At 36.9% G+C, this 13,058-nt stretch overlaps 1 protein-coding gene and 1 non-coding gene across 3 annotated transcripts in view; both read right to left on the minus strand.

Moving 5' to 3' along the window:
- Window positions 1-7,501: 7,501 nt before the first annotated feature.
- LOC6640163 (protein goliath) overlaps window positions 7,502-13,058 on the minus strand; it is a 33,263-nt gene continuing 27,706 nt past the window's right edge. The window contains exons 4-9 of one of the 2 annotated variants that reach the window (XM_002063035.4): window positions 12,903-13,035; window positions 11,559-11,676; window positions 11,346-11,497; window positions 11,184-11,280; window positions 8,089-8,475; window positions 7,502-8,035 (exon numbers count right to left, since the gene is read on the minus strand). In XM_002063035.4, the coding sequence (XP_002063071.2) occupies window positions 7,583-8,035; window positions 8,089-8,475; window positions 11,184-11,280; window positions 11,346-11,497; window positions 11,559-11,676; window positions 12,903-13,035 (1,340 nt within the window). In that variant the 3' untranslated portion in view covers window positions 7,502-7,582. Of the gene's footprint in view, window positions 8,036-8,088; window positions 8,476-11,183; window positions 11,281-11,345; window positions 11,498-11,558; window positions 11,677-11,770; window positions 11,995-12,902; window positions 13,036-13,058 lie in introns of those variants that run through there. The other variant, XM_047010236.1, reaches the window with a different exon arrangement.
- Trnaa-cgc lies at window positions 12,650-12,721 on the minus strand. The gene has a single exon. It is a non-coding gene; the product is annotated as a tRNA-Ala (tRNA).

Genomic DNA, 13,058 nt, shown 5'->3' on the forward strand with positions numbered 1-13,058 from the left:
TTGATCTTGATTTTGAAATGAATAGTAATATTCCCAAAGGACCATGTAGTTGCCAGTGGATTTATGCCTGATAAAAATTTCTAGTGGTTTGTTAAAACGTAAAATTAAGCAAAAAGTGTATCGAACCTTTCATTATTTTAATGCAGAATCATCAGTAACTAAACATCTTGTTTTTCGACTTTCATTTTTTTAATAAGAACTTACAAAGTTCCCTGCACTAGACCATTTAGCTAGCACATCGGATTCACCATTTAGCTAGCCATCAGAAATACTGTATCAAATATATCAAATTTTTTACATTTCTGGCACAATTACTAAATTTTCAAAAGAATTAGGATTAGAATTAGAAATTTTAATAAATCTTGAAGTTGGCTGAAAAAGCACCTTCGAAAAATTACTAAGCAGAAAATCTTTATTTTTTTAATGGAACACACTTGAAAATGTGTTCTTGATCTGTTCTTGCCGCATACGATACAAAATCAGGAAAGAGGAAACGATTGGTCCTCAATAAAATAATTATAAACAAAAGGGCGAATTTACAATCCGTGAAGTAAAGTTTAAAATGCTCGCTTATGCGTAAAAAGCAGACCAAACATCCATGTAGCGAAGGAACTCTATTCATGTTGTTGGTTTTTTTTGTTGGCCTTGGAAACATTTTCTCTTGTCTATGAAAAGTTACAAAATTTCATTAAAATGGTTGACATCACGTATAGTTTTCGTACATATAATAAATGCATTGTAACTATTGCTCCCACCTTCAACACTCCCTCTCCCCGGCCAGTCAAATATTGGCAACATAATGGATTTAGTAATGAGAAAAAACTATGTGAACGTTTGGCAAAATAAATTTCCACACACACAAATTCAATGCGCGGCGAAATCTATGCTATACAAACAACCCAATCATTTAAATGAATTATATTCCCGCGATGAACTGAGATGGAGAGAGAGAGAGAGAGAAAGGGAGAGAATGTGGGAACAATAATGCCAATGCCAAAAAGGATGCAGGAAGGGAAATCAATGTCTGCCACCACCACCAAAGACTGTATGGGGTTTTGGATGAGTGTGGCCCAGGAACTGGATATGAACTGCTGCAGTTGGTTGATAGGCGAACAAATTAGCGTGAAGCGTGCAGAAATGGTTGGAAACAAAAAAAGGACGTCATTGCATTTCATGTCGTTGCCATTATTTTTCAACATATCTAAAATGAAACATTTCTTGACACTTTTTTTTGTTTTCCCTGGCAGCTGCAGCCACTGAAGGGAGAGAGAGGCAGCAATCTGTATATAGGGGAATCGGATGAGGAGGAGGTGAAGGCAGCTTGCTTAGGGCAAAGATAGATTATTTTTACGCTTATTTCGATCTGCTGGGTGGATGTTTGCTTTGGACTGTTAGAAACGCATGGTGTGACTGAGAAAGCACTATTACTTCCCTTGGCTTTAATTTTTAGGGTTGTGGAATTGTTATCCAGTTTAGCAGCCATTTGCAAACGCATAGAAAAATTGTAAAAAGTCGTTTTCAGTGCGAAATCTTGTTTCTTGTGCAGATGAGGAAATGAGTTATTAGTATTTGACACACTCGTCTCTTAATTAACTATGTAGACTAAGACAAATTGCCAAAGTCATTCGCATTTCTAGGCTGCAAGGAAAAAATAACAACTCTTGGACACCTTTAAAGGACACAACTAAAGCCGTTAATACGCCATGACCAAGTTGAATTTGATGCGCCGAAGGAGGCAACTTAGATCAGGTCAGTTCTGGGCGATAGATTCCTGATCTAAGATTGCGCACTGCTTAAAAACTAAGCTGAAAATCCAATAAAGCCCAATAAATATTGCTCAGAATCAGAAAAAGGTGCAAGAAATTGTGTCAGGGCACAACATGACGTTGACTTTTTGACCCATGGAGGCGTTTACTCGACTTAGCAACAGTTCGAGATCAGGATCAGGATCAGTGTCTGCCAACCTGCTTCCTCTCTCTCTCTCTCTGTGTGTGTGTGTGTGTGTGTGTGGTTGTGTGTGCGTGTATGATGAGTTCATCTTACCATTTTTTTGGCTCTTGAACTTGCTCCTGGTTCAGCCTCAGGTTGCTGCACAAGTGTAACAAGTGCAAGGATAATGATAATCCGTTGCACACGCGCAACGTTGTTCCTTACCCTCCTCCTTCTACTTCTAGGTCTACTTCTTGCTTACTTTTGGCCAAATAAATAAATTGTAATCCGCTTTTGTGTGTTGATTTCAATCAAAATGCAGCAACGCCCTCATTGCCTTTGGTCCAAAAATCTGATGCCCTTCTTCCTCTTCACCTTTACCTACCGTCTCTATCTATATGAAGATTTAAGCTTGCCCTGAGGCTTTGGCTGAGCCATTTCAACGTTTGACAACATGCCGTTCTCTTGAGCTATATAATCGGATATAGCAAAAAAAAAAAAGAAAAAAATCTTTTGATTCTAGTGAAAACACAAGAATTCCTAAGGTCTTAAGAAATTCTAGAAAATATTTTGAGTGATATTTCGATTTTGTGACAATTTATGGATTAACTTGTGTGATCGCATAAAACCATTCTTATTCTTGTGAATGAAGGAATGTTTTTTGCTGCTGTTCAATGTCTTTAGCTCTCGTTTTAATATTAACTTGCATATGATTATCCAAAGGATAAATATCAAGAGCAAAAGGCTAAATTGCCGTTAGACTTTTTCTTTGTAGTTTAGCCGATCACATTGTTCATATCGAATAACTAAATCGACTTGATCTCATGGCATCAGCAACATCACTTTGCCCCAGGAAATTGGCTGGCTCAAACACTATGGATCACTTGGAAAGAACAAGACTCTAGAGCAAGGCACATCTTTTTTGACCAAGAAGAAGAGAATTGACCATTAACATCTTCAGGCCAAAAGAGGCGTTTGGAAGTGCTCTATATTCTGGCAACCACTAGTGAATTGAAGAGTAAAACGAGTAAAAGCCAATCTATCGATTTCTTTACTGGCAAACTAAAAAAAAAAAATTAAAAGACATTTAACTCGAAATGCAACGGCGCAATTTGTGTGTGTGTGTGTGTGTGTGCTCACTGAAAAGGAATGAAAATGGGAAAAAATGGCTAGCATCCACTAACAAGTCCAACAAGAAGCAAAGTTTACAATTTTTTTTTTGGATTTTTCGTTTTCTAATGGGCTGTGTGGGTGGTTCATTACATGACTTAAACTTGAACATGAAAATGACAACGAAGATGACAGCGACAGCGACGACGATTTGGACCCTAATTGATGATATATGTTTGTTGGTCTTTCTAGTCCTAATGGTTTAATGCATCCGAAGGATTTGGTTAGAGTTTAAACACTTAAAGCATTCGAAGCAAAAGAAAATTAAAAGGGTCAGACTAACTGCTTGCAGGTTTTTGTGTCATTCTTTCGTCCACTAAAGTGAAAGGAAGAACTCTTTAATTGAAAAAGAAAATTAATATATTCTTCAGTTTTTAAGGATGTAATTTAGATCAATTAATTTCAAAGAAATTTAGATGAGTTTCTATTTAATTTTGGTATAGTTTAATTAATCAGTTTCAAAACAATTACTTTAGAAAATCGGAAAGTCCTTTAAAAATATTTATTTCTAGCATTCTTCTAAAATTTGAATTCAACAAGAAAATATTTCTAGTCATTGATGTCGTTTGCCAAAGGAAATCCGTTTGAGTGCCAAAGGACTTACTACCCCAGTACCCATAATCGGCTGTCTTTATAACTGAGGTTTCGCCGATTCAAGGGGAAATATTTGGAATAATTTTGAATTATTTTTATGCTGCCAACTACTGATTCTTCTAAGTGCTTGGAAAATTTGTATAAGTTCTTTAAAAGTGACCCCTCAAATATTAACGTGTTTTCTCAGCCAAAAATCTAAAATTTTTGATCAGTTGGTTGTTGAACTCAATGAATCATTATTCATCTTGAAAAAAAAAACAGAGATGGGATTGATTTTACCTGGAATAGCATATCGCTGAATTATAGCCAAAAATCCCTAAATCCACACTATATCCTAATATGGTGGGCACTTTTGAAGAGAATTGAGAATTCTTAAAATATCAGAAATTTATGTTGCTGTTATGCTAAAATAACATTTTAGCAGTTTTACCTCTGAAGTATTAATAAATATTATTTGTTTTTTTGGTAGGTGGGCTACATTTTTTCAATCGAGTTTTTTTTTAATATATTAATAAATTTTTCAGTCAAGGTAATTAAATAATTTGGTTTCTATTTATTTCTGATGTATTTTAGCTTGATTTACCTAAAATTTATAATGAAACTCTATTTTGATAAGACGATATTAAGTTTGAAGTAATTGGGTCAGATGGGGTGCAAATCGACTGTTCATGAATGTAGAAAGTAAAAAATTAAAATAAAAAAATAAAAGAAAATATAAGGGTAATAAGAAGCAATTGTTCAAGCATCACATCAAAATTACCACTTGTAAAATTTCTTATCGTATACGAATCTCTTTTGAATATACCTTCTGATTAAATGAACCTAAATAATATCGTTATCTGATCTTAAATGACTCCTTTGTGGGGATAATTTTTACCCTAACTATGCCCTTCTTTTAATCAGTTTCGACTGCATTTTAAAACATATTTATATTCATAAACGATTTGTTCTATCGACTAATCGTGCACCACTCGTTAGAATATGTTAGAATCATACTTTGTATCATGAGCCAAGTAATCTAGAGTGATATTTTGACTCGTGTCCGAATAATTTTAGTGATACTTTGATATTTATAGTCGTATTTTAGTTAAGAAATAAAATAAAAGTTCTATATAAACATCAGGTTTTAAAATATACTTATCAAGTTTACTTCTGTTAAAACAATTTTTCCAATGCAAAGTAAAATTTTCTAAAAAATTTTCCCTATGATTTTTCGAACGGATCATGCCTCTCCAGAGCACATGCCAAGATGTTGAAGCCGTTGGCGATGCGGATGCCCCTGGGAGTGAGCAGCATAGCACTATTGCATTGCCTTAAGAACGTTGACACACCCAAGTTGCAGTCACAGTCCCCGTCCCAGTCTGGGCTCGAGTTAAAGTTGGTATTTGTGAGTTGTGAGGTGAGTCAGGGTTGATCATCGGCAAAACATGACAAGACACCGCAACGAATCGCCATTTTTGCGCTGTCCTTTTGGTCGGACGATCCTGTCACGCGATCGTTGTTTCACGTTTATGTACGGGGTGTTTGCTATTTGCACAAAAACATTTTCAAAAGGTAAACGTTGAATGTTGGAATATTCTATATTACAACGAATAAAATAATGGGCAGAAATCTCTCGAAAATGACACTAAAAATCGTTCTCTCTCTCTCTGTCTCTCTCTTTCTTTTGCTTATTGGGTGGGGGTTCTCTCCAGGCATTGATTGGATTTAACTTCACACATTGCATTTTATTGTTTTCACAATTAGTTACGATTGGATGGATAAAGACTGCCTATACCAGTGCCATAGTCAGGATTCATTTGGTTTAGCATGCAGGCGATCCTGTCGGTCCATTGCTTCGTGTTGCTCATTTACAGCAGATTAGCGACGGCGGCTGCCAATGGTTAGACTATTGTGGTTAAAGGCTCGGGCTTGGATCTAGGGCCAATTGACTTGAGGAACTGAAAATGTTAGGTATGTCATACACACACTCACACACACACATCTGCCGCTTATGCAATTTGTTGCGCCTCACTGGGATTGCCTCCTACTTGCCACATTGGCACGGTGTATTCTACCCTCTCTTTCTAGAATTTATCGTGTGTTTCGTGCTGTTTATGAGCGATTATTTATGACTTTTAGTCTTAATAAGGAAGGATTCAATGGGGGTTGACCATGTCGCAGATGCATCTGATGGGGGAGGAGGAGGAGCATTCTGAAAAGGTGCCGTATAAGTGTAAGGAAGAAAAAAAAGTAAAGGAAAATAAGCCAAACAATCTAAATTCAAAATCTAATCAGGCATTAAAAAGTCCTGATTACAAAGACAAGACGCCTAAACAAGGATTGTTTTGCTATCCCAATAATGAATCCTACGTAGTCTATAATTGTTTAATCAAGACCAAAATCTAATAAGGCAAATATATATCAGACTCAGAGATTACTGCAGTTAGACTCCAAAATGTAAAGGATAACAACATTTCTATGCGATGTTAATGTTAATTCTGCTCAGTGGCGTCAATAAAGGAACATAGGATGTTGTGCTCAGTGGCGGCAAAGGCCTAGAGTGCAATGATCGCAAGGATAACACATGGCTACCAGTATTTACAGCATATCGTAGTCTATGCTCAGTGGCGCCAGCAAGTCTTAATATCGTAAATAGTAAGATGTCAAGGATAACAATGTTTCTATGTAACCAATATCGTAAATTGTGCTCTGTGGCGCTAATAAGAGTGAACCCAACGATCTCAAGGATAACAAGGATAAAACAGCTTTATACGAAATTCTCTTACTCGCCCCTTTTCAAGTCACATTTCAAAACAAATCTCAATCGGCAATCTTCTTGTCCAATTTGTGCAATGAAATATTTATGCTTCTTAATAGACATCAACACGTTTCAGAACCGAACGATGCCAGAGAAATTGTTGTATGTAGATGTGAAGGAGGACTCTTCCTCTTTACTTATACATGTATATATATATTCTGGTTATTTTATTACCCACGGCTGGGGCTGGAATTGCAGCGGCGACCTGCGCTTCCAACAATATAATAATTTTATCTTGAATGTGCCCTGCAACGCCCACCACTACAGACACGCCTCCGTTGGATCCTCAAGGGTACCACAACAACAACAACAAAAGTTTGTACGTGCTGTCATCGAACGCGATCGTGGGATATATACAGATATATGTATGTGTGTTTGTAGGTATGAAAGGAAGCGAAAAACTTAGCAATAGTTGGTCAACATCACAGAGAGTGAGAGACCTAAGCTTGCCTTTGACTACATGGGGCCTAATGTGATTACAGACTTTAGGTTTATAAACATCGACTGGCCGCAATGATGATGATCATGACGATCATGATGATGATGATGATGATGAAGATGAGGCTGCTGTTGTGCTGTTGCTCCTGGTCTGAGGGGAGTTTTGGGGCCCTCCTGTTGGGTTGCAATTACGGCGCGTGCAGGCCTTCTCTCTACACACTTCCCCCGTTTCATTCCGCCCTTCTTTTCGGTATACATGATGAATTCTTATTAGCTGTCGTTGGCCGCGGTAAACATCACAACCGTTGGCTTCCTTATAACTTTTGCTCTACTTCTTGGAACTTACCTTCGTCTTTTGTGGGATTGGGATCTCCCTGAAGATTGTGGATGCCTCCACACTGTCTGCAATGGTCAGCAACATATTAGTTGTTGCTGCCGGGCCTCAGCTGGGCGAGAAAATGGTAAAGAAGAAAACAACCAAAAATTGGAAAATCGATGCCAAGGCACGTGCAAATTCCTATTAACATTCGGGTAGAGGTCACAGGGCATTGCCTGGTTGTATTTTTGGGATAAACTATCAATAAACTCTTTTATTTTGTATAGATAAATATTATTTTACAAGCACACATTCATTCTTTCAAATTCATTCGTTCATTCATTGAGATCAACACCCTCGCCGTTTACTTGAATGGTAATGTGATCCCTATCTCCGGGATTGACAGTCTCAGGAGCCATTCCAGCAGCTCCAAAGCGGCTGCGACCCGCTCTTCTGGGCAGGGCACGCAAGGATATCTCATCGCTTTCTCGTCGCATGAAACGACGTCGGGTCCGAGCAAAATCAAAAGTCTCTGTTTGCCTTTGACGCGATTGGGCATAGGAGGCATCTGTTAATTGCTGCAAGGCATGCGAAGAACTGGAGCGACGCAATTGATTAACCTCTTGAAATTGTTGGGTTGCGGTTGTTGCCTCGCGTGGCACCTGCTTCTCATCCTGTCCCTGTATAGATGCCTGACGTTGACGTCCACCAAAACATCCAGTGCTATAACGACCATCTGCCGAACGTGAACGACGATGACGCGCCGAGTCACGAGCACTTAGGAGTTGCTAAATAAGAAATCAGGTTAACAATGTAAAGGAAAAAAGGTTTTCTCTCTTACCTGTTGCATTTCGTCTTTGCGTAAACGTCTTAGTCCCTGTTGTTCCTCTAGCTTATTACTCATCAGGCACATCCAATCCCTGGCTTGTCGCAATGACAAAGAACTCTGCGATCGCTCTGGTAGACGAGTGGGAAATAGAATTTCCCTAGCGCCTACCACACTGCCGCTGTCGAGAACAAAAACGCGTGGAAAATCTATTACGAAATCCCGACTGCGAATCAATTCCGCTAAGGCGCTGGGGCGTGATGGTCCAGCAGCCGCAGCACCAACAGTGGAGGTGCCTCCATTTGTGGGCGCCAGTATAACATTCGAGGCCGCATTTGCATTTGCTGGCACTACAACACGTTCTGGTTCATACTCCAAAATACTTTCCTCGCTACCCAGAAACTGCAATCGAATACAAAATGGAGACATAGACAGACGCCTTCTCTATTCAATTTAAATGCGACTGATACAAGGAAATGGGCGTTTACCAAATAGAAAATTCGATTTGTAGAATGATTCTTTTTAAGCATTGGAAACTTGTAGTGTTTGGTAAATCAATCAAGCAAACCAAACTTCCTTTACTTCTAAGCATATGAGGGAGAAGCAAAACAAGCAACAAAAAGCACTTTTAAATTCAAGTATTTATTTCTTATATTCTTATATATTCTTGAGTCCACATTTACTTTCGAGTTTAGCCAGGGAGTTGAAATCATACGAATATATGCTTATAGCAATTCAACGATGCTGTAATGCAGGCAAAGATGGCAACTAAGGAGTTTAAATTATGTTGAACTCATATATAAAAACAAACAAAAAGTGGAACGAAATCATATTATGAATACATATTTGAATATATAGCGGAGGCAAGGGGATAAACTGGGGTTAAACTTAATCTTTTACAAGAAACTTTTGCATATTCAACGCATTCACAGTTTTCTAAAAAACATAAGGACTTAATTTGGTACTCAGAATGATCTAAATTACTTTGGGTTAGTTGTTTCTAAGCAGCACCGGAAGGGCACCAAATACCGATTTAAGGAGCAATGATTTCATGTTGCATAGCAAAAATGTGCTAGCTCGCTCACTCTTACAAATCTTGAGCACCTTAGCGCCGCTACTGGCAAACGGCTAATTTCGCCCTTATGGCCTACCTATTGAAAAACGGTACTCATAACTTAACTATTTTAATTCCATTTTTAAGGAAATTTAGTGAATTGATGAATATTGCAATATTAAATCATTGTACCAAGTTTAATTAGCACAGTTTAAATATAAGGATAGAAAATCGTTTTTATTAAGAAGACGTTTGAAAAATTTGAAATAAACTTGCTCAGAGTGCATACTGCATGAGTCTATGTATATATCAAATTTGGTGGCTCTTGCACTTAGAGTTTCAAAGATCTAACTGTTTCAAATACGGACGGATGGACATGACTAGTTCGTCTCGGCTGATGATAATGATCAAGAATATATATTGTTAATGGGATTGAAAAAGCTTCCCACTGCATGTTACATACATTTCGGAGACTTTAATAGACCATTTCACCCTGTGGGCAGATCTACGACTGTAAAATGGGGGGAAATAAACTCCTTTAACTGTGCAATAGGCTGGAAGTGCTCAATATTTGCAAAAAGTTAATAACTTTTCGTATGTCTTATAGCTTCAAAATTCTGTATAAGCAATGCTAGATTTAGAATTTTCCAAACCTTCTTTATATGTTTCAAGAATCGAAATCTTGGTCGGCTTATTGCATAGTTTTGGGAGCAAAATTTCCCTCATTTTCCCCGCCCTGAACCCCACAAAACTTTATATCCCTTAAACAAAACTTTTATCTATTCCAAAGGATTCATTTTATCAATTTTCTCCCTTATAAATGAAATCGCTGGAATCATATTTACACATATTAAGCAAACAATAAACCAAAATGAAAACAATTGAAAAATATTTATGATTAAATAAATAAAAAAATGAAAAAAAAACGATGTAAAATAGCTAATTATAGATTTATTCAATTTGAACAACTAAAAGCAAATACTTTGGCACCTTCGTAATGAAATATTGTTTAAACATTTATGCATAATGTGTGCTGCATGTGATTGCATATTTTGTATGAGGAGTGGCGGTGTGTTCGGGTGTGAGATGGGGAGAGCATGTAATTTCTCGTTTTGCCCTTGACTAGCAAAATAGGCGCTGGATTTTGCTACAAATTGTTTGCATTCAACATTACAGCTACTTGGCTAGGCAATACAGTTTATCGTTTAAACATACATATATGTAATAATATATATATTTATATATATTTAGCATATGTAGTTAAGTTAAATTATAGTTATTGTATTATTCTTAAGTATTTCTCTTCTTGTTTTTTTCGCGTTTCTTTTATGTTTTTTATCGACAATTGGTACACTTATGAAATTAGATTTAGATATATGTATATATAACTTAGAACTCTATGCGCTTTAGGGATACATCCGTTATCAAGTTGAACTTCTAGCGGTAATTTTCAATGTGCGTGGGTTGGTTGGTTTGTTTGTTTGTTTGTATTGTTTAGAAACTAAAATTGAAGTCTTCTTATCAGCATTCTTTAAGTACAAATGTAGATCTAGGTTTTGTTTTCTTTTTGTTTTTTTTTTTTGGGCGACATGTTTTAGTTAACTTAAACATCAGTCACCTGATGACTGGCAGTACAAATTATTGCATGGGGCATTGTGGCTGGAGCCGAATTCCGCCTTCCACGCTGGGGCTGGGGTTGCTCATGGCTCTGACTCGGAAACTGTCCCTGTCCCCCATTTATTTGTGGATTTTGTGTTATTAGGGGCGGCTGCAATTGGAGTTGGAGTTGGAGCTGCTGGGGTTGCTGCTGTGGGTTACTACTACTAGGACTACGACTACGCAGTTGATGATGATGATAATTGCTGGCACTAAGACTACTGATGTTGTTGCTGGCCTGCGGCAGGGCCACTACAATAACGGGCACATCCTCATCGGAAGCGGATAAAGCCTGAAAATGTTGTTGCTGTTGTTGCTCCTGTGGGGGACTAGCTGCAGCTGCCAATGCAACTGGCGCATTATGCTGCGGACTGGGTGTTTGATAGATTTGATCACCCACCACATAGCCATAGAATTTCAGCACATCCAATTTACACATTGGACAAGTGCGATGCTCAATAAGCCACGGATCGATGCAGTTCTTGTGAAATTCATGCCTGCAATGGAAAAGTATACAAAATTCAGTTAAATAGTTAAGTGCAAACATTAAAATTTTACTCACTTGCAGGGCAAAATTCTTATGATATCAGATGGTTTATAGGCTTCAATACAAATGGCACAGCAGTCGCTGTCCAAGTCTTTCTCGTCACTCATTTTACCCGTTTTCGTTGGTATTTTCATTATAGCCTTTTTCGTAACAGAGCAGAGATTGCGCTTAAAATAAAACAAACGTTTAGTAATTTAAAGTTTGCAATTAAAAGTGTTTTACGCTTACCGATTGTTGGTCCTTGGCCTGCATATAGCGGAATCTTTGTATATAGTAGAAAATAAGCCAAACCAAAGAAATGATCATCAGAACAATGAATGAGATCGATACAAATAACACAGAAGTTCTGAAAATACAAAAAGAGAGGAAAAATTAAATAAGTTAAACCAAGTACTGTATCATTCGATAATCTTCTAAAAGGTATAATCAAATGAGTTTACCAAACTTGTAGTTAAAAATAAGATATATATGAATTTATAAGTATTAAATGAAAATTATCTGTCTTAAATGGCATTCCAGTCAATCAAATAAATCCGAATCTGCATTATCTAGAATTGCGAGCAAGGCAATAATCTTTAAGCCGATTTTCATTATATTTTACGATATTATAGAGGAAAGATAGATTTGTCTAGTCCATATTGGTTATTCTTTTAAATATTTAACACAGCCTACACAGTTGTTCTACAACATATCCAAAATTCATCAAAATCGGTGATTCCCATACCTGAAGTTTCCCTTGTAAGATTAAAACTGCCAAAACGACGGCTAAAAGAACTTTAAATCTAAATTTTTCATTCAAATTTGTCGACTTTGTCGCCATTTTACAACTATAATTTATATTGACAAACTTATATATTTATACTGCATAATAAAGGAAACATGATTACCTGTCAAAAAAGACATCTTAAGTAACTTTTGGAAACAAAATGTGCAATATATGCAATATACGATTTTATTAATTTTCCTTGTTTTACGTTTAAGGACTTCCATCTATATTTTTCTTTAGATCTGGGGCAAAGAGTCAAGCTGTCGTATATGTATGCAACAATATATTTTACTATATATTACATATAAAAAACTAATATTTTTAAGTCCACTTCTCAAAAAATGACATCCTTTTGGATTAGGAAAATATTATATTTAATTATTTTTGTCGCAGATTCTGTTAAATTCCACAAACTTAATATTAATTATAAAATAAAAATTATATACTAATTAAATATATTGAATATAAAAAGCTAGACTAGATTCTAATACTTTAATTTCATTAAATTGTTAAAAAAACAAAAAAAGGAAACACAATTCCAAACACTATCGAGTGGAGACGCCGGGGTTTGAACCCGGGACTTCTCACATGCGAAGCGAGCGCTCTACCACTGAGCTACGTCCCCATGATACCTCGGCATGACTAAAGTGCCAATTGATATAAGGAAACTGCTTTACGCACAGTGTACAGAGCACACTGCTTTGCAAGTGTCGATAAAGCAGTGTGTTTGTTCAAAAACAGCTTAAAGCTTGCCTTAAAAGCTCGATAGCTGGGCGCGAAATTTAAAAGCGGAACATTTCACTTACCGATTTAAACTGCTAACAGTTCTGACGCCGCGACGTCCTTCGGTTATCCAAAGGGTAACATTATATCCTTTGTCCACCGAATTGGCCAATTCCTGTCCAATATTCTGATATGTTATCACTGCTGCAATGTTGCCTATGGAAAGAATTATAAATTTA

Source organism: Drosophila willistoni (genome assembly GCF_018902025.1).
Source record: "Drosophila willistoni isolate 14030-0811.24 chromosome 2L unlocalized genomic scaffold, UCI_dwil_1.1 Seg196, whole genome shotgun sequence".
In the NCBI taxonomy this organism is placed as follows: domain Eukaryota; kingdom Metazoa; phylum Arthropoda; class Insecta; order Diptera; family Drosophilidae; genus Drosophila; species Drosophila willistoni.